The sequence below is a fragment of the Salvia splendens genome, chromosome 1, assembly GCF_004379255.2.
Source record: "Salvia splendens isolate huo1 chromosome 1, SspV2, whole genome shotgun sequence".
Classification (NCBI taxonomy): domain Eukaryota; kingdom Viridiplantae; phylum Streptophyta; class Magnoliopsida; order Lamiales; family Lamiaceae; genus Salvia; species Salvia splendens.
Window position 1 is genome coordinate 1612320 of NC_056032.1, and position 18413 is coordinate 1630732.

Consider the following 18413-nt stretch of genomic DNA (forward strand, 5'->3'; position numbering starts at 1 on the left):
TCCTCATTTTTCTTAAGTTCAAAGTGACTTAACATTTCACTCAATTTGTCAGCGTCTAGGTTCTAGAAATTAGCACATTTCTTTAAAAATTATGCTTATAGTTTGTTATTTTTACATCTACCTTAACCATTTCTCCTTCTGTTAGAGTTCTGTGCAATCAAGAGATTAAATGATTAAAGATAGAAAATCCTAATTGGAGAAATATTAAATGAAGGGTATGTATTTAATATATACCTTTTATTTGTATTTTATTTCTATTAAATTTAAAAATTAAGAACATTGTCTAAATTTATCTTTATTCTTTTATTAAAAGCTTGTTTTCGATGTAAACGAAAAGTAATGATTTTCTTCAACCTCCATATGATCGTGGGTTGTTAAATCTTACTTAAGTAGGGACTATAAAATTATTAATTTGGTTGTCTCAAAACGTTGTTAACTCCTAACGGTATTTCAGTGGAGTAAACAAAAGTAATATTTTAATCGTCTAGTTTGCAAAACTATATCTTATCATCAAATATTTAGCATGTTTGGTTTATAAGATTGAATATTTTAATCCTGAATGAATAATCATGTGATAATTAATTATAGTCAACTCCTCTAATTAAAATAATCTCACAACTCAATCTTAAATTATATCTTATACTAATATTTAATCTAGGAAATCGAACATCACCGCTGATTTTGGATGATTATGGACACCAATTTTTATTGATTTTAATTTGAGTTGCTTGTGTTTTTGGACTTAAACCAAATGTAGTTAGTTTAATCTAATTACTTGTCGTTTTGGACTTCTCTAACAGAATTCGGTGGTCAACCTAATAAAACCACAAACAGTAATTTTATTTTATTAAGTAGTTGACAAAAATTCGTGTGTTTGGACTCTCGTCATTTACATAAATTACAATGATTTTGAATAAAATATGACAGTAATTTTAAATAAATAAGTATTAACTGTTTATATAAGTAAAAATGAAAGTGACCATTCTTATAAAAATGATTAGGAGCCGCGACAGTAAATCCTTTGACAAGGCGTTAGTTTTAAAGAATATATAATCTTTAATTAGTTTTACAGAATTTGGTTAAGGATTAATTATTATTATTAGTTCTCTACTTAGGATGGTCATTTCATTTGAACCACCCATTTATATATTAATGTATAGTCATTAGATTTCCCAATTGTACGCTCTAAACTGTGTAGAGCTATATCATTGCCTATAATATATGTACATTGATAATTACTATAATAATCTAATTAAAAGCTATACTACTACAAACTGTAATAATGCCGCTAATATGGTATTATAAGATAATGTTGATATATTATAATTTACGTGCATGAGGAGAAATCTGCATGAGTTTCCACGACATTAATTATTGTTATTAATGGCGTAATTTTTTGAAACAAAAATTACTTGTTAATTAAGAAATGAGAGTATTAATTTTAATTGAGTTTTAATGCGACAGTGGTTGCAACAACTACTCCGACAAAACCACAAGGTTGAACTAAGTTACCTCCACTCCCATAACCTAATCCGCCAACCTCAAACAACCTCTCTTTCTCTCTCTAATTTTGTTGTATATAAAAGGAAGTCCTCTCCTCTCCAATTAACACTCACTACACAACTAAACATTAGCTCTCACTGAAAAGAAATCAAGCAAAAATGAAGGTATTCAATCACAAGAGTAGCACCACCAACATTTACTCTTTCTTTGCCTTCACATTGCTAGCCTTGTTCCTCATTACCACACCTCTAGCAACTGCCAAAGTGCATAGTCATCATTTCGTCGTAAGTACTCTCTCGTCTTTTAATTTTGCTCGTTCAGATATTCAGGTGTGAGTTGTCCCATGTCGAAAATGTCAAGTTAAAAAAAATCCACAACTCCTATAACAAATTGCTTATAAGACTGGTCTCGCCTTTACGTATCAGTATCATGTACCCCAAACGCGTTAATTATACATTTTGGTCAATAGATTCAATCAACACCAGTGAAGAGGCTGTGCAAAACCCACAACACGATCATGGTCAACGGAATGTACCCGGGGCCGACCCTGGAGGTGGAAAACGGTGACACCCTCGTCGTCAACGTCGTTAACAGAGCTCGCTACAACGTCACCATCCACTGGTACACAATTATTATAGTACATTAGCAACAATTGCATGAATGCATGCACACTATTTCACATACATACATACGTATATATATCTTAAGTTATAAATATTGGTTGGAATAGGCATGGAGTGAGGCAGATGAGAAGTGCTTGGGCTGATGGGCCAGAATTCATCACCCAATGCCCCATCCGGCCCGGCCAGAGTTACACTTACCGGTTCACGATTCAAGGACAAGAAGGAACTCTTTGGTGGCACGCCCACAGCTCGTGGCTCCGAGCCACGGTCTATGGAGCTCTCATCATTCGCCCTAAACAAGGAGACTCCTATCCCTTCCCTAAGCCCCACCGCGAAACTCCCCTTCTTCTTGGTATTTTTTTGTCAAGAAAAAATTATTAAAAGTTCAAAACATGGTTATAAATTCTATACACTATCTTAACTTGTCATAACAAGTCAAGCAAACCAAGCGAGCCTTAAAGATGTACTGAAATAGCTAGTGGTGATGATCAGGTGAATGGTGGGATGCAAATCCCATTGATGTTGTGAGAGAAGCTACGAGAACCGGAGCCGCTCCTAACGTCTCCGATGCATACACCATCAACGGCCAGCCCGGTGATCTATACAACTGCTCTACCAAAGGTTCGTTTCTCAGTCAAAATTCTCGTTTTGGTTGATTTTAGAAAAAAAATATTCCTGGATGGATTTTTTTTTAAAATTCTATGAAAGGGAAACACGCCAATGCTAATAGGTGCAAGCTTCTGTCTTCTCTTTAAACACATCATTAGCATTGCCGTGTTTTCATTTTATAAAATACAAAAAAAAGGTTTCCATTAAGGAACATTTTAATCTAAAATCACCTAATACGATAATTTTGTCAAGTCTCTCAAGTCAGAGTTCTATTCCTCTGGCCATGTTTAAAAGTCTCATTTATTTTTTACGCTGAGTTTTTAATAAGTTGGTTTGACTAGAATAAGTCAGTGGGTGGAATGTGAGTCTCATTAATCGAAATAATATGGCGCAGACACGGTGATAGTTCCAATCAAGAGCGGAGAAACAACTCTCCTAAGAGTTGTGAACTCCGCTCTAAACCAAGAACTCTTCTTCAAAGTCGCCAGCCACAAGATGACGGTGGTCGGGGCCGACGCCTCGTACCTCAAGCCCTTCACCACCTCCGTCATCATGCTCGGGCCGGGCCAGACCACCGACGTCCTCATCACCGCCAACCAGCCCCCAAACCGCTACCACATCGCCGCACGCGCCTACGCCAGCGCCCAAGGCGCCCTCTTCGACAACACCACCACCACCGCCATCCTCCAATACTCCTCCTCCGCCCCCTCCTGCAGCCGCGGCAAATGCACCTCCTCGAAGCCCGTCACAGCCATAATGCCCGCCTTCAACGCCACCGCCACCGCCACCGCCTTCACCACCAGCTTAAGAAGCCCAAGGAGAGTCGAAAATGTCCCCCAAAAAATCGACCACGACCTTTTCTTCACGGTCGGGCTCGGGCTCAACAAGTGCCCGGCCCGCGCCCGGGCCCGAAACTGCCAGGGCCCGAACGGGACCCGTTTTGCGTCCAGCATGAACAATGTTTCTTTTGTGCTTCCAACAAACTTCTCCCTCCTGCAGGCGCACCAGCAGGGCGTGCCCGGGGTTTTCACGACAGATTTTCCGGCTAGGCCGCCTAGGCAGTTCGACTACACGGGGAACGTGAGCCGGTCGCTGTGGCAGCCGAGCCGGGGTACGAAGGTGTACAGGCTGAAATACGGGGAGACGGTGCAGGTTGTTTTGCAGGGGACGAGCATCTTCACGGCGGAGAATCATCCCATCCATCTTCATGGCTACGATTTCTACATCGTGGCGGAGGGGTTCGGGAATTTCGACCGGAGGAAAGACACGGCCAAGTTTAATCTGGTGGACCCGCCGATGAGGACCACGGCGAGTGTGCCGGTTGGTGGTTGGGCCGTGATCAGATTTGTTGCTGACAATCCAGGTTAGCGTAACTAGAGTTGTCAAATGGGCTGAGCTGGACGCATTTTTAGTATAACTAATTATCTTGGTGGGCTGGGCTTGGCTTGGCTTGGCTAAGTTGGTCTGGCCCAGTTGACATCTCTAAACATAACATATTCATTTATCTTTTTTTCTCTTTTCGTCTATCTGATTTGTGATTTCTTGGATGTCAAAAGGAGTGTGGTTGATGCATTGCCATTTGGATGTGCATATCACGTGGGGTTTGGCGATGGCTTTCCTCGTTGAAAATGGTGTCGGAGAACTTCAAACGTTGCAGCCACCACCACCGGATCTTCCCGTTTGTTAGGTTTATTGAGACAGAGGGCAGAGAGAGACATCATGGCTTCCTTCAGCAAGTTTGATTTATTAAATCTGCATTGTTTAACCCAAATATGAGGAGTATTTTGCTTTTTCTATTGTTTACTTAGTGTTGATGTTCATTCATTGATCTTTGTTGGATGATAAGTTGTTAAGTTTCTTTTCTAGTTAATTGGCTTGCTATATTAAAAGCATGGCTTCGTTCTATGTTAGTACATCTTTTATGGTACTCTTATGAGTCTTATACAACTAGCTTTGGTATCTCTTATACAATTACTTTATTCGTGGCTTCAAATCCAAAACCATCTCAATTGTAATGTCTTAAAAAATTTGAAAGACATCCCGAAATGACAAAATTGTGTTAGGTTTTCGCGGATGAGGGGAGTACATTTTTTTTCGGGATTGCAAGCATGCATCATTCAAAATTCAGGGACTGCTATGTAATTTACTCTTTTTCTAAACAAAGAAATCTATTACTTAAATCCAGGGACTGTAATTTACACTTTTTCTAAAACAAAGAAATCCATAACTATAGAATTAAAGCAACGCACGTCACACTTGTAATTACTTTAGTTTTTAATGTAAGAATAGAAATAGTGGTGTTACGAAATCATCATACAAAATTAACAACTTAATAGTACATATTTTATTATTTGGTAACTCGATATCTTTATCAATAAAATCGAAAGTTCGGGACTCCAGAGTGATGCTCAATTATCCCAAATTCAAGTTGATTACTTGTGTGTATCCATCAATTCAATGTCGTTAGAAGTAGCCAACAATATTTTGAATTAATATCATAAATACTCTACTAACTGAATAAATAACTCTATTTGACAATTCTGTACGTTGTTGTTGATCAGTCTGTCCTCTATAGTCAGATCTTGGATTAAAGAAACTCATTCCGTTTGGTTAAAACAGAAACAAGTAGTAGTATAAAATAATAAACCCATTTCCTTAATTTTTTAATATTTGTAAGACATAGAATCAATTTTTTTTCAGTAATTTTGGGTCTGTAAATATTGATTAATGATAAATGACAATTACGAGATGCGACAAAGTAATCGTCAAAGAAATACTATAACTTTTGAATTTATGAAATTATGACACCATAACATGTATTTGTCGACAGTGGCAGAATGTACATCAGCATCAACAACCCAGCAATCCATTCACCTTGCGAGTAATTACAAGTTGAAGTAACTACTACTTATCTAAGCGATCCGACGATGGATGGCGTGTTCTGCGAGACCTAGCTCGTGTCACTCGGACAGGATCTTCCATGACTACTTCTTGTGGAGTAGGAGGTTGAACGGATTCCTTTGGTGCCAGAGGGACTGAATCAACTTGCATTTCACTGGAAGTCGAAGATTTCGCCGTCTCAGTGAGGGGTAAGGTTGGAGTCGTTTTCTGTTCACTCAAGACGACCGCGGGCACAGTTTTAGGTTTTGAATCTTGAGAACGCTCTGCTTCATCTGTTGTGTCGTCTAGCTGCTCACTTGAAGATGCACCAGAAGCAGGAGATGTGGGTTGTGGTTGTCCATTCGTGGGTTTCTCAACTCTCTGTAATGTCATAAAATATAAGTTGTCTGAACTGCATAAAGGTCAATAAAAAGGAAATGCCTGAGGCCAAAGATCTCGGGTTCGAGTCCCCACCATGACACGGCCTTTTTTTTATGTTCATTTAACCATCAAAGATGACCAAGTTGAAATGAAATTATGGGCTTGACTACTTACTAAACCAAAAGTGGACGATGCAACTTGAGCATTTCGAGACAAATACAGAGAAATTAGATAGTGTGTGCATCTGTTTTACATATTCTGGCCTCAAGATACATATAAGCTGCATGCTATGCGTTTTCAGACTACACAAAGAGCAAGACTTTTGTTAAATGCATAGATAGAGCATATTACATTACATACCTGAACTGGTCGAGGTGGAGGTGACTGCGAAGCAATATACTGCAGAATATCAAAAATTCTAGTCTGGCCATAGGTTGCAACCTTCTGCCAGTATGAGACAGCCATATCTCCAGCTTTTAATTTCAGCTCTACCAAATTACGATCAATTTCTGTTTCATGCTTCGCAACATATGGTCTAAAGAAGGAGTCATAAACATAAGCAGTTCCCTGAAACCAATTTAGTGAAGGTAGCATAATTAGAATGCACAATTGGGATACAAGTTGAAATACACAGAAGATACAGAAAAGAAGATTGCCCGCCTTTGTTTTAGGAAACCATAAGTAAATAAAGAAGGCCAACTTAGCTTCACCATACATTGGAACCCTTCAAAAAAACATTTATAGAAGATCAGTACAATAAGAACAAAAACAGTTAGCTCTTTGCCACTTGTAGAATTTTAAGATTACCAGCCAATGAAAATATCACCAATCCTTTCACACACAGTCAATCCAGCAACCAAAATCCTGAAAGATTTACATGGAGCACCACCTTAGAATTAGAGACTAGATTATCTGAAAGATGAACTTAATATAATGCTAGGACATATATAAATATACCAATACTGGCACCAAAACCGAAGTTGGATAATGTCAGGCTTATTCATCTCCACAGTTTTAAAGCATTCATATGCAGGATAAACATAGCCAAATATCAGCCTGCAAAAAGTTTAGAAACTAAGAAACATGTGCAGATGGAAATGGATGTGATCAAATTATAAATGGGGTAAAAGAGTGCAGATGTTCATACACAAGTGCTCTAGTTAGAAAAGATCCAATCATCTTGAATCCCTGTCACAAATAAGTATTTATAAGGTCAAGTCCAGCGCTTCAGTGAATTAGAAACAAGGTCACATAGAAAAAGAAAAGGAAAGGGGAAAAAGCATAATGAACTTGCAAGCATGAAATTTGGCACAAAGTCTCAAGTAATCAGGGAAACATTATTCCATCGTCTATATTTTCACATCTAAACACAGCTTTCAAAAGTCAAGAATCTACTAATGCCTCCTTGATTCTGCTTGCGATTTGTATTTCAGCAAATTTCTAGAAAATACTTTACTTGCAATCAGAGTGAAATGAAACATTATTCAAATAACAGAGAACTCAATAAACAATCACTGTTTATCTTTCCCCAATTTCACATTAAACATATTTATCATTCAAAATAGAAAACCCAAATGACCCAAAGCATTTCAGCATACAGATTTGTTTCCACGCATCTTATCCAAAACCCAAGAAATAAACAAAACCACAATCCTGTTAATTCTTACCCATCTATCTCACTCGCCATTCAAATATCTGTCAACCACAACCAAAACCACAGACATAAAAGGGACTGAAAACTGAATTTCATTGTTTCCAATTAGTCCGTGAAATAGGTATTCCTAAATCTGCGGCCATAAATAATAAGTATCAAACTCAAACTGCACCATATTTCTTTGACCGAAATCCATACCGCAATTTCCAAGAATCAAAAGAAGTACTGTGCTAGGAAAATAAAATTAAACAATATCTAGGAGAATTGGATCAGAGCCTTTACATTGTGATAAAACACAAAATCCGTTCAAAGCGGGTGAAGGAGACAGAAAACAAACCTAAGCGGCAGTTCACAATATCATTCAACCACATCCAAAAATGCAAACGGCGCACAAATACACTCTCAACACACAAAATACCACAAATTGCAATCGGAAATAACCATAAATTAAAAGAACAGCTATAAGAAACAAACTAGATAAGTTTGAAACTAGAGATTAAGAAACACTAACACTAGTACCGATACAACGAAAAGAGTCGAAAAGAGAGGAGAAGACCGTTAGCCGAGCGCAGGTGAGAAGTCGGATCGAACGATTTGCGATGATATCGCCGCCGCACGAGCGAGTGGAGACGCCGAGGAACCGTTACTCCGTTAGCTGGTGTAGAGTGAGAGGGGACCAGATTTTGACAGTAACGTTTGAAATCCTTCGCATTTCACAGAGCTTTTATTTTCAGTTTCTCAAGGAGGAGCGGGGCCAATTACTATGTGGAGGGGTGCACGGTCTTAACGTGTGTTTCCAGCAATGTACCAATAAATTATTATGAAGTTTCTTTAAATTGAGGCACAAGTGAAAATTTTTGGTGATGTCAATAATAATGATGTAGATATGTATTATAATATGATGACGTGCATAATTAGATAACGTCATTTTGAATATAAGAAATTTTGCATTAAAAATTAAAATAAAATGAATTTGGTTTGATTGAGAATTTTAATCCTTATAATTTGTCATTAAAATTTTTAAAAACCCAAAAAAATAATTAGAATTTTATCAAATTTCATAAAAATTGCACATGATTTATTAAATAAGATTACATTTTATGATTATTGCAATTCCATATATGTGACCATAACCCAATATTCACTTTTTGTATTCTGGCACGTTCTCAATTTTTGTTTTTTTTTCTATTTTGATCTCCTTTATAATCACATGATCACTTTTCGTGGCTTTGTTACTTTGTTACTATAATCAAGATAATTTTTATTTTTAGAATAAATATTATCTGTTTCATTAAGTACATTTTTCTTTAATTTATTATATTCGTTAGTTCCATTTAATTTTCATATCATGATTATCTTAAATAAAACAATGAGAGGCCGCCATTTGCCAATTATATTTAGACATGTGAAATGAAAGTATATAATAATAATTAGGATTGTAGTGAATATATGGATAATAAGCTAGAGCAAAGTATATCATTTAGCGCAGTCCAAAAGCAACAAAAAAGAATAAAGAATTAACTGTATTCCCTAATTGCTTTCTTGTCACTTGTTCACTTTTTATTTTTCTCTATGATAGTATGTATTTAACTGCATGTATATTCTTTTTTGGAAAGAAATTAATTTTGAGCAATCGAAATTGAGTAGAACAAAAACACATTTATTTGATCTATAAATAGGAAGAAAATCCAACCAACCATTTCCCTAAATTTCCGTTGAAGCGGACCCCACATAATCCACATTCCGCCATTGAAAAACCAAGAGATTCAGTTTTCAAGGATTTTCTGAAATTGATAGGGGAAAGGGAAAATGTTAGCTGCTTCACGCCTCAACTCTCCTTTTGTCTACTGCCCCCTACAGCTCTCCTCTCCATCCTCATTTTCCACTAAATCCCTCAAAACGCAACGCTCTCCGGCTTCGTATCCAGTGTCAGAGCAGCTGATCTCGACCAGAACACAGTAATTAATCACATATCATCCTTAGATTTCGTCAATTCGTTCTCGGTTGCTAAAATGTGTGATGAATTTGTTTGCAGATAGTGGCGATTGCAGTTGGAGTGGTCAGTGTTGCAGTCGGGATTGGGATTCCTATTTTCTACGAGACACAAATTGACAGTGCTGTAGGTTTTTTGTGTTACATTTCAGTGGTTTAAAATGTTGAATTGCTTAAAATTGCTGTTGAATGGATTGGTGGATTGATCCAGTTCAGTGTTGAGTTAGTGATATGGAATATTGCTATTGGTTTTTTCAGGCCAAGAGAGAAAATACTCAGCCATGCTTCCCCTGTGATGGCTCCGGTGCTCGTAAGTCATTCTTGTTATGCTCATTGTTGCTAGGTTGAGATTTCTAACTGATGTACAATAGTTGAAGGTTCATTCTATGCTTTGTGTCTTGAGAAATTTAGGGAAGGATGCAATTTAGATGCCATTACGATGTTTGTATCTGCCAATCTGTTACATTTTCATATTGCTAAAGTCAGCCTAACTTTACACACAAATGTTCATTGCTCCAAGGATATGTCCTTGTTAATGATGGTTCCATCAAATTTTAGCTGTGTGAATTTTGAAGGCCGTGATTGATTGTGTTTTGAGAAAGTTAGAGCATGATGTGTGGAAATTGGAATAGGTTTGTGGAGATATTGCTCCAATAACAATGAGAATGTATTATATGTCCTTGTCAATGATGGTTCCATCAAATTTTGGTTGCATGAACTTTGAAGGCCGTAACTTGGAAAAAAAGAGTTTTCTGTACGAAAGATTTGTAAAAGAAAGAAAGCACTATTGAATGAAGAACAGGAAGACATTATGAGCCATCACTAGTGGGAAACTCAAACTACTATGCATGTGTGAGTGTTTTGTGTCCTGATGAATTCATTATCAAAAGAAAATGACTTTGCCATCATTCTTTTCTACGATAATAATGAAGAATCTCTGTATAATTGGTTTGTGTAATGTGAAGCCTCTCTTGCTGAAATATGCAGATATGCTGCATTTTGGTTAACAGTAAAATGGTAGGGCTGGTTGACCTTATTGTTGGAAAAGGTAACTGATGGCAACTTCCATTATAGAGTGAAAATACACAATTACGTATAGCTTTCTCGAATCTGACATTCTTGAACTTCTCTGAACTGACATGTATTGCTCTCTTAATATACAAATAAATTTCTGTCCCTCCCTTCTGGATATGTAAGCACACTTGCTAGTGTGCGGTGTGCCCTTGCCATTCTCGTGCATAGTAGGCCACAGTTTAGTAAAATTGAACTAATTGCTCTGCTGATATTTGTATTCATTTGGTACAGCTATACTGAATTATTCAGATCGCATAATTTACTGCAGAAAAATGTAGATTCTGCATGGGAACCGGCAGTGTGTCAGTTGAACTCGGTGGTGATGAGAAAGAAATCTCTCGGTGCATCAATTGTGACGGGGCTGGCTCGTTGACATGCACCACATGCCAGGGCAGTGGCATTCAACCTCGATACCTTGATCGTAGGTGAGTTGACTGACATTCATAGAGCATGTTACAGCTACTACCAGTATGAATGCTTCTGATTTTCTTCTGTTTCGCCTCAAACAGAGAATTTAAGGACGACGATTGAGTGCTGCAGAGAACACGGCTGCGTTCGGATGAACTCTTTGATGCCAAATTAACGTTGTCTTGGAGTTACATAGATGGGGCAATGACAGATTTTTTGTGCAAACTGTTTTTTTTTCCCTGTATTTCTTGAATTTGAAGTCAAGACGGTATCAGTTGATCAGTTTTATAAAAGAAAGAAAGAAAGCAAATTAAGCAGTTTTATAAAAGAAAGAAAATTAAAACGTCGACAGCAGGGTTCGAACCTGCGCGGGCGAAGCCCAACAGATTTCAAGTCTGTCTCCTTAACCACTCGGACATATCGACAAGTTGTAATATCACACATTTTTTTACTTAATGATTATGGAGCTATAGAAATACTCCCTATATTTCCTTTTCCGTTCGTTCGCCAATAAATGTTCTATTTCACTTTTACCATATTTGGTAAGTGGACCATATATTCTACTAACTCATTCCACTTGCATTTTAATATAAAACCAATATATAAAAGTAGGCCCCACATTCCACCAACATTTCTACCCGCCTTACTTCATAAAGTCAAACAATTTCTTAAAACTCGTGCCGGTCAAATAGAGATATTTAATGCCGGATTGGCGGGAGTAGACAATAATGAAAGTATGGAATATTACAATTTCACTAAATAATGACCATTTTGCTTAAAGTGTATTCCGATAAGTTATGAATAGTACAAATAATATAATCCACTGGCGGGTAAATAATGGCTAAGGGATTTTAGAATTGTGAGAGTTTAGTGATGAAAGAATAAAATGGTGTAAAACTCAAGACTTAGTGTAGTTAAGTGCATCGCCAAAAATAAATTCCTAATTCTACAAAAACACACAAGAGAGATCTCAAAATTACAAAGGTTTAGAAATTTTATTATGCTACAAATAGTACACAACACAAGGAAACATTTAACAAAAATAAAAGAACATAGAAGGAACCGTTACAACAGAAGCTATCTCTATGCATGTAAAATACCAATATGGAATCATGAAATTGTATATACGGTAGATTAGGTGTTTCTTGCATTCGTTAGTTGGTTTGTCTTGGATATTAGCCACTTTCTTTTACGATAAAAAAAGCATTATGAAAATGCTAGCTTAGGGATATTGGGCTCTACTGGGCTATAATGTTTGTGAGAGAGAGACACAGAGAGAATGGACTAAAATATTGGGCTCTGTTTTAATTAAGAAACTGGGCTATAATGATTATCATTATTGGACCTAGTTAAAGTTTGGCATTATATATTGTGCTTAGGATTCAAATTTTATTATTTGTTTTTTTAGTAAGTATTAGTAGTGTAATCTACTGTAAACCCCAATTTGATTATATACTCTCTATTAGAATTTGATTCCTCTAAATAAAATTAATATTACGTGCATTAATTAGCTTAACCTTGTCGACAATTATAATTAATTAATATATTCTCCAATAATAGAACATATCAAATTTTGTATATACTCGAATAAATCTAACTAGACATTTTTGTAGTATTAACCTTTTAGAGAACTCCTCGCAAAACCAAATCTACTCTTCTGCAATTGACAAAGAACCAATTTTTTTTTATCTCAATGTGAATTTCATTTAATTTCAGTGCTGACCACACCAATATCATCAATAAGCTAAGATATGTGTAATAAATATATCATATTAATATTGACATGTCATTCATATTTCACTTATGTCATTCAGAATCACACTTTACATTCAGACCTTAGTTCTATCTAGATATACTTTTATCTAGTTAATACTACTACAAAAATGCCTACTTCACAATTCAAAAAGCTTTAACACATATCCATCTCTAATTAACTAAAAATTAGCTTTCATTTCATTGTCACTCAATATAGGCATACATTTACATTTGTGATTAAATAAATGTTGATTGATCCAGCTCTCGGAAATTGACCCTCTCTATCTATATTCTATACAATAAACATATTCATGTACATAATCAATTACAATTACATTTAGCATCTAACATAGGTAATGAAATACAAGATTTATCGCGAAATTAATGATAATTAATACTACAATTAGAAGTGATAATGCGTCATTTTGCTTTCTCAATTGGCATAACAACCCTAATTAGTCCATGCTTCAATTTTTGAGGTCTCATTTTCCTTTTCCCTAAATGTTGTTTTATATAGTTGGAAACTAGCCATTTTCATTCACCTTCTGCATGTCCTTGCCTCATTTTCCTTTTCTTTTTTAATTTAACCTGATTTTGCTAATTAAATTCGGTCAAAAATGACAGACAAGCATGTCAACATTAAATTGGGCCCTAATCAAACTCTTTATCGTGCAAAATAAAGAATTGGTCGGAATTTAGTGATATACGCGTACCATTGTCCCTTTTAAAACAATAAATTAATCTAAAGAGGGATGCCCACTTCTTACCAGATTGCAAATCTGTTAGAAATCATAGGACTTATCCTGTTGTTATATAAATAGGGTGCTATAAAATGATGTAACAATCTAAAACATATGCCTACCCTATTCACCAAAGAAAGAAAATTTCATTAATGTCTACAATTTGGGAGGTGGTTGAGTTTGGAGAGAAATTTCTTGGATTGAACAAGGCAGGCATGCAGGTTGGCTGACACAACTCGTACATTTGATTGTTGTCTTTACAAGAAGAGTAAAGGGAGGCAATAGTAACATGGTGATCATGTTGACAAGCCAATTGGATTATTTCTTCAATACACATTTTCCTCCTAGTTTTCACATGTGATTTGGCCAATAATTCATACTAGTATTGAATATTAAAATAATTTATGCCGTAGCAGATCCAGAATAGTATAACTTAGGAGACGAAATCAAATAATTCAAAATTAAATGTAATTATATGATATGTGCTCCGTTTGAGGTGCTTCTTTTCGCCACATGATTTAAGAAAATGAAGTTTTATTAGTTAAGTGAGAAAAGAATAAAGTAAAAGAGATAATAAAATAAAGATGAAAAAGTTATAATGTTGAATTTTGCTAAAAATAAAATAAAATGACCCACTTAACTCATGTAGTCCTAAAAAAGTAATACAAATCAATTTAATAAGGTACTGAAAGAGTAATCAGAGTATTTTATAGAGTAGAGCCCTATTATTTTCTTGCTATTTTGAATTGGGCGTCCCTCTTCAGGAGAAAACATGTGGAAGAAGTTCAAGTTTTTTAGAAAGGGAAAATGCCAATAAAACTACAAAAATTTGTCAAATTATGGTTAATACCCGCAATTTAATCAACTTGAGTAGTTTGGACTTATTCATACTATTCCATGGGGGAAAAAATCCGTATTATATATTGTTGACATTTTTCGACCGAAAGACGTTTTCCATATTACACGACTTTGTTTGACTCGCCGGAGGTGACATTCACATGTTCTTTTTTTACTGTCATATTAGATACTCTACAATTTTACAAAAAAAATTCATGGTGAATAATTGCGAACAAATCTGAACATCGTTGTGTTTTCAGTTGAATTTTAAACTTGCAGAGCAAACACCAAATTTATTGAGACTTTTTTTTTGGCAATTTTTCCTAAAAACATCCTAAAATAATGTCATTTTATGTTTTCTTATCTCAAAATAAGATTCTTCTAAGTTCTGAGAGGTCACCATAGCTTTTTTATGGACATTTACAATATTTATATAATGTCAAATATCACGAATCACTTCTACGGAGTACTTAAGTAGTACGAAGAAATAATATGATGTCAAAGTCTTATAGTATACCACAATAATATGGCGCATAAAATGATGATTTTGATTTGTTGAAAATCAATCTTTTCCCAAAGTCTACGGCTTGAAAATGGACTAGTAAAATTTGTGCACCACAAACTAAGACAAAAAAGTAATCATTATATATAGTTTACGAGGTGAATATGGAACTCTCAAATTGGGACGTGGATTTATATTATACCATGTTTGTTAATCAAATACTCAATAGGTTTCATCCCAAAATCGATCGGTGATAGGGGAAGTGACTGTCTAAGTATTTAAGTATATCTATTTTACGATACATTTTTTATGTGAGACAACTCGAATAGATCTTTCGTATTATCGATTGACTTTCGATGGGAAACAATCAAGTCAAGTAGAGCCTTCGTATTATCGATTGGCTTTCGGTGAGGGAAAATGCATGGTGGGGCCTTCATATTGTATGTATTTTCCCAGTGTTTAAATGTCACAAGCAGAGCAAATTTGAATCACAGAACATGGGATGGCATTCAAAAAGCCTTCATTTCATGGCCCCATTACACTTGTTGCTTTCTTATAGTTCAATACAAAGGAAAATTCCAAATCCTTGTTTCATTATTCCTTTTCTTTTTCCTCTCTAATAGCAAACCACATTCATAACCCAATTATGTGCCACTTTTAATGGTTTGAATTATCAATCTCATAATTATTGGCATCTCACTGTGTCATGCAAATTATATTAATAAAAGTAATCATAACCCCTTCTAATTCGTGAAGTCGATCTAATTAATAATTATAAAACACATTGTCCGTATAAAATGAGTTCCATGAATGTCCCTCTTTTAAAACTGCATTGTACGTATAAAATTACTGAATTCGCTCTATAATTTACTAAACTAAAGAATCCCAACAAATCTTTTATTTTATTTTTTTAGTTTAATAAAATAAGAAGGCCTCACAGACTCACGATAAGAAGGTGACCCATACGACCATCCGCCACAATTTACTACAAACAATATCATACCCTTAACTATTCACGAGTCACGTAAATTTTTCATACTTTAGCTATTCACGTGTCACGTCAATTTTTCATACCTTAACTATTCAGGTGTCACGTCAATTTTCCATACTTTTTAGCAAAAACATCAAGATAAGTCAAACCACAAACCATACCATATGTTACCTTAACACGCGAATGGATGTGTCAACAAAGTAATTTGATATGACTTTCAAACATTCATATTTCAAGGTTAAAAAAAATTATTACAAACTCTCAAATCCTCAAACGATCCTAGCCTCACACTTGTAGTTCAATGTAAAGGCAACTCTAATTGAAAACCGAACTACTCTACCTTTAGTAGTCTTGAGAGCTAGCTGGACAATGATAGCAAATGTCCAATGATTCTCAATCTCATCCTTTTCAATTAGGCAAATTAGTGCAACGCACGTACAGTCTCATTTATTGAAGCGCACTTGATACATAAAATGCAGACTAATCAAACCTTAATGTAGTTCGATTCCAAAAGTAATCAGTGCATTTAAGTTGATTTCTTTTTACTTCGTGAGGTTAAAAGAGTTAGTAAAATTCAAGAAAAGAGGGTCCCTATTGTCATGGTGAAAGCCAACAAGAAGAAGTAAACCCATTGGCATCATGTTTTTTCAGCTTCAATACACAGAGCCCAAAAACACCTGTGGTCTCATCTTTGCCCCCACAACCCCACATGCCCTTGTTTTCCTTTCTTTTTCTCTCTTTCTATACCAAATTACTAAATTAATTAATCATTTTTATTTTCCTAAACACAAACTCCCTACTTTATATATATACCTCACACACCCTCATTTCTTTCTCACCCTTCTTCTCAACTCTCCTCTCTCATTATCAACATATATAATCTCAAAATGGCCATTAGAAAATCAAACAAGCTGACACAAAGGGCCATGATCAAGCAGATCATGAAGCGGTGCTCGAGCCTAGGGAAGAAGCACGGGTACGAGAACGAGGAAGGGCTCCCGTTGGACGTGCCAAAGGGGCATTTCGTGGTGTACGTGGGTGAGAATAGGACCAGATACATCGTTCCTATCACGGTTCTCAACATGCCCGAATTCCTGAGCCTGCTTCAACAAGCTGAGGACATGTTCGGATTCGATCACGAAATGGGCCTCACTATTCCATGTGATGATCAAGTATTCGAGTCTCTAATGTCATTCATTAGATAGAAAAAAAAAATTATGCACAAAATTGTGGTCCAGTTTATTTATTACTGGACTAGCTATATATAGTAAAAAAAAAATTATCCATGCTTGTGGATTTTTTTTAAAATTTTTTAATCTTGAGATTTCTTGACTGGCTGACTAGAATCACCCATGATGTTGAAATCTAAATGGGTTAGGAAATATGCATGTAAATTTAGGAATATGGGAAGTGTTTGGTTTTTCCTCTAGCAGTGGTTTTTTGGCTGTAATTAATGATGATTGTGGCCTTGATTTGTACCCTGTGGGAGTACTATTAATATATTGCACTGCTTCTTTGATGCTATTTTGCTCGTTATTTTCATGGTTCGAGTCGGCGGCCGACGATTATATACGTATTAAAAAGATGATAATTTTTTTATAACTTGGTAGTAGCAGGGGCGGACGCGAAAAAAACTTGTGTAGAGGCTATACTTTCCAAAAAAAAATTAAAAGTATATTTTTGAGTAATTTAGATGGTTGATAGGGGCTTTTACATAAAATTTATATAAATATAAGAAAATATTAAAAATAATTAAATCATTAAGGGCTTAAGCCCGTCCCGTGGGCCCTCCACATGGGTTGGTAGGGACTTAAGCCCTCATTCTTACATGTGTGTATGCAATTGGCTCAAGTATTTGTACCACATCAAAAACTAATACTCCATCCGTCCAGGAATAAATGCCTCATATATCAGTGCGAGTTTTAAGAAATTACTTAACTTTGTAAGAGAAAGTATGTGAAAAAAAGTTAGTAGAATGTGTCCTACTTATATAGTACTCTCTTCGTCCATGATTTAAAGTCCCACTTTGACTTGGTGCGGATTATAATATATGTGAAGGAAAAGTTAATGGAATGTGTATATCACTTTACGTGAGTGTAATGAGTTATTGGAAAGTTTGTTCATTTATCAAAAATGGAAAAAATTAAATGTGGATATTATTTTGTGGACGGGCCGAAATGACAAATGTGAATATTATTTCGTGGACATAGGAAGTATAGGTTTTATAACAAAATATGAGTAAAATAAGTTAGTTAGATGTAAGTTTACTTTCAAAAATAGAGTTAAATGAGAGGTATGCATGGGAGTACGTATAAGGAGGGATATGAGTTGTAAGAATTATGGCCTGACGCATAAATTGAGGGGAATATTGATGTGACAGAGGGAGAAGTATGACGAGAAGTACATGTTGTGATATAATCCTACGCAATACTAATATCTCGATCTTTCTTTATCTGAATTTCGA

The 18413-nt window shown here is 35.6% G+C and overlaps 3 protein-coding genes, 1 non-coding gene and 1 pseudogene across 5 annotated transcripts; 3 read left to right on the forward strand and 2 right to left on the reverse strand.

The window, feature by feature from the left end:
* Positions 1 to 1604: 1604 nt before the first annotated feature.
* LOC121807265 (laccase-12-like) lies at positions 1605 to 4662 on the forward strand. Its single transcript, XM_042207485.1, has 6 exons — positions 1605 to 1787; positions 1973 to 2124; positions 2234 to 2478; positions 2619 to 2747; positions 3130 to 4098; positions 4292 to 4662. The coding sequence occupies exons 1-6, from the start codon at positions 1662 to 1664 to the stop codon at positions 4420 to 4422; spliced, it is 1752 nt and encodes a 583-aa protein (XP_042063419.1). The 5' UTR covers positions 1605 to 1661; the 3' UTR covers positions 4423 to 4662.
* An 832-nt stretch (positions 4663 to 5494) lies between these two features.
* On the reverse strand, positions 5495 to 8402 carry LOC121807275 (putative HVA22-like protein g). Of its 2 annotated transcripts, XM_042207500.1 has the most exons (7): positions 8207 to 8396; positions 7144 to 7184; positions 6954 to 7052; positions 6804 to 6860; positions 6657 to 6720; positions 6357 to 6563; positions 5495 to 5996 (listed from the first exon to the last, which is right to left on the reverse strand). In XM_042207500.1, the coding sequence occupies exons 2-7, from the start codon at positions 7173 to 7175 to the stop codon at positions 5640 to 5642; spliced, it is 816 nt and encodes a 271-aa protein (XP_042063434.1). In that variant the 5' UTR covers positions 7176 to 7184; positions 8207 to 8396; the 3' UTR covers positions 5495 to 5639. The 2 variants fall into 2 exon arrangements, with proteins under 2 accessions (XP_042063434.1, XP_042063430.1); XM_042207496.1 differs by having other exon boundaries at positions 6357 to 6720; positions 8207 to 8402.
* A 971-nt stretch (positions 8403 to 9373) lies between these two features.
* Positions 9374 to 11447, forward strand: LOC121802975 (annotated as a pseudogene).
* A 20-nt stretch (positions 11448 to 11467) lies between these two features.
* On the reverse strand, positions 11468 to 11549 carry TRNAS-UGA. Its single transcript has one exon. It is a non-coding gene; the product is annotated as a tRNA-Ser (tRNA).
* A 5252-nt stretch (positions 11550 to 16801) lies between these two features.
* On the forward strand, positions 16802 to 17473 carry LOC121799581 (auxin-responsive protein SAUR50-like). Its single transcript, XM_042198990.1, has one exon. The coding sequence runs from the start codon at positions 16837 to 16839 to the stop codon at positions 17152 to 17154; it is 318 nt and encodes a 105-aa protein (XP_042054924.1). The 5' UTR covers positions 16802 to 16836; the 3' UTR covers positions 17155 to 17473.
* The last annotated feature ends 940 nt before the right edge of the window (positions 17474 to 18413 follow it).

Bases quoted from the DNA above. Each gene is read 5' to 3' on its own strand.
- LOC121807265 (XM_042207485.1), top strand. From the start codon at position 1,662: ATGAAGGTATTCAATCACAAGAGTAGCACCACCAACATTTACTCTTTC. The intron at 2,479-2,618 runs GTATTTTTTTGT...GGTGATGATCAG, and splicing joins CGAAACTCCCCTTCTTCTTG to GTGAATGGTGGGATGCAAAT. The intron at 4,099-4,291 runs GTTAGCGTAACT...GGATGTCAAAAG, and splicing joins ATTTGTTGCTGACAATCCAG to GAGTGTGGTTGATGCATTGC.
- LOC121807275 (XM_042207496.1), bottom strand. From the start codon at position 7,175: ATGATTGGATCTTTTCTAACTAGAGCACTTGT. The intron at 7,053-7,143 runs GTATGAACATCT...AACTTTTTGCAG, and splicing joins TTTCTAACTAGAGCACTTGT to GCTGATATTTGGCTATGTTT. The intron at 6,721-6,803 runs GTAATCTTAAAA...GTTTTTTTGAAG, and splicing joins GGTGATATTTTCATTGGCTG to GGTTCCAATGTATGGTGAAG.
- LOC121799581 (XM_042198990.1), top strand. From the start codon at position 16,837: ATGGCCATTAGAAAATCAAACAAGCTGACACAAAGGGCCATGATCAAG.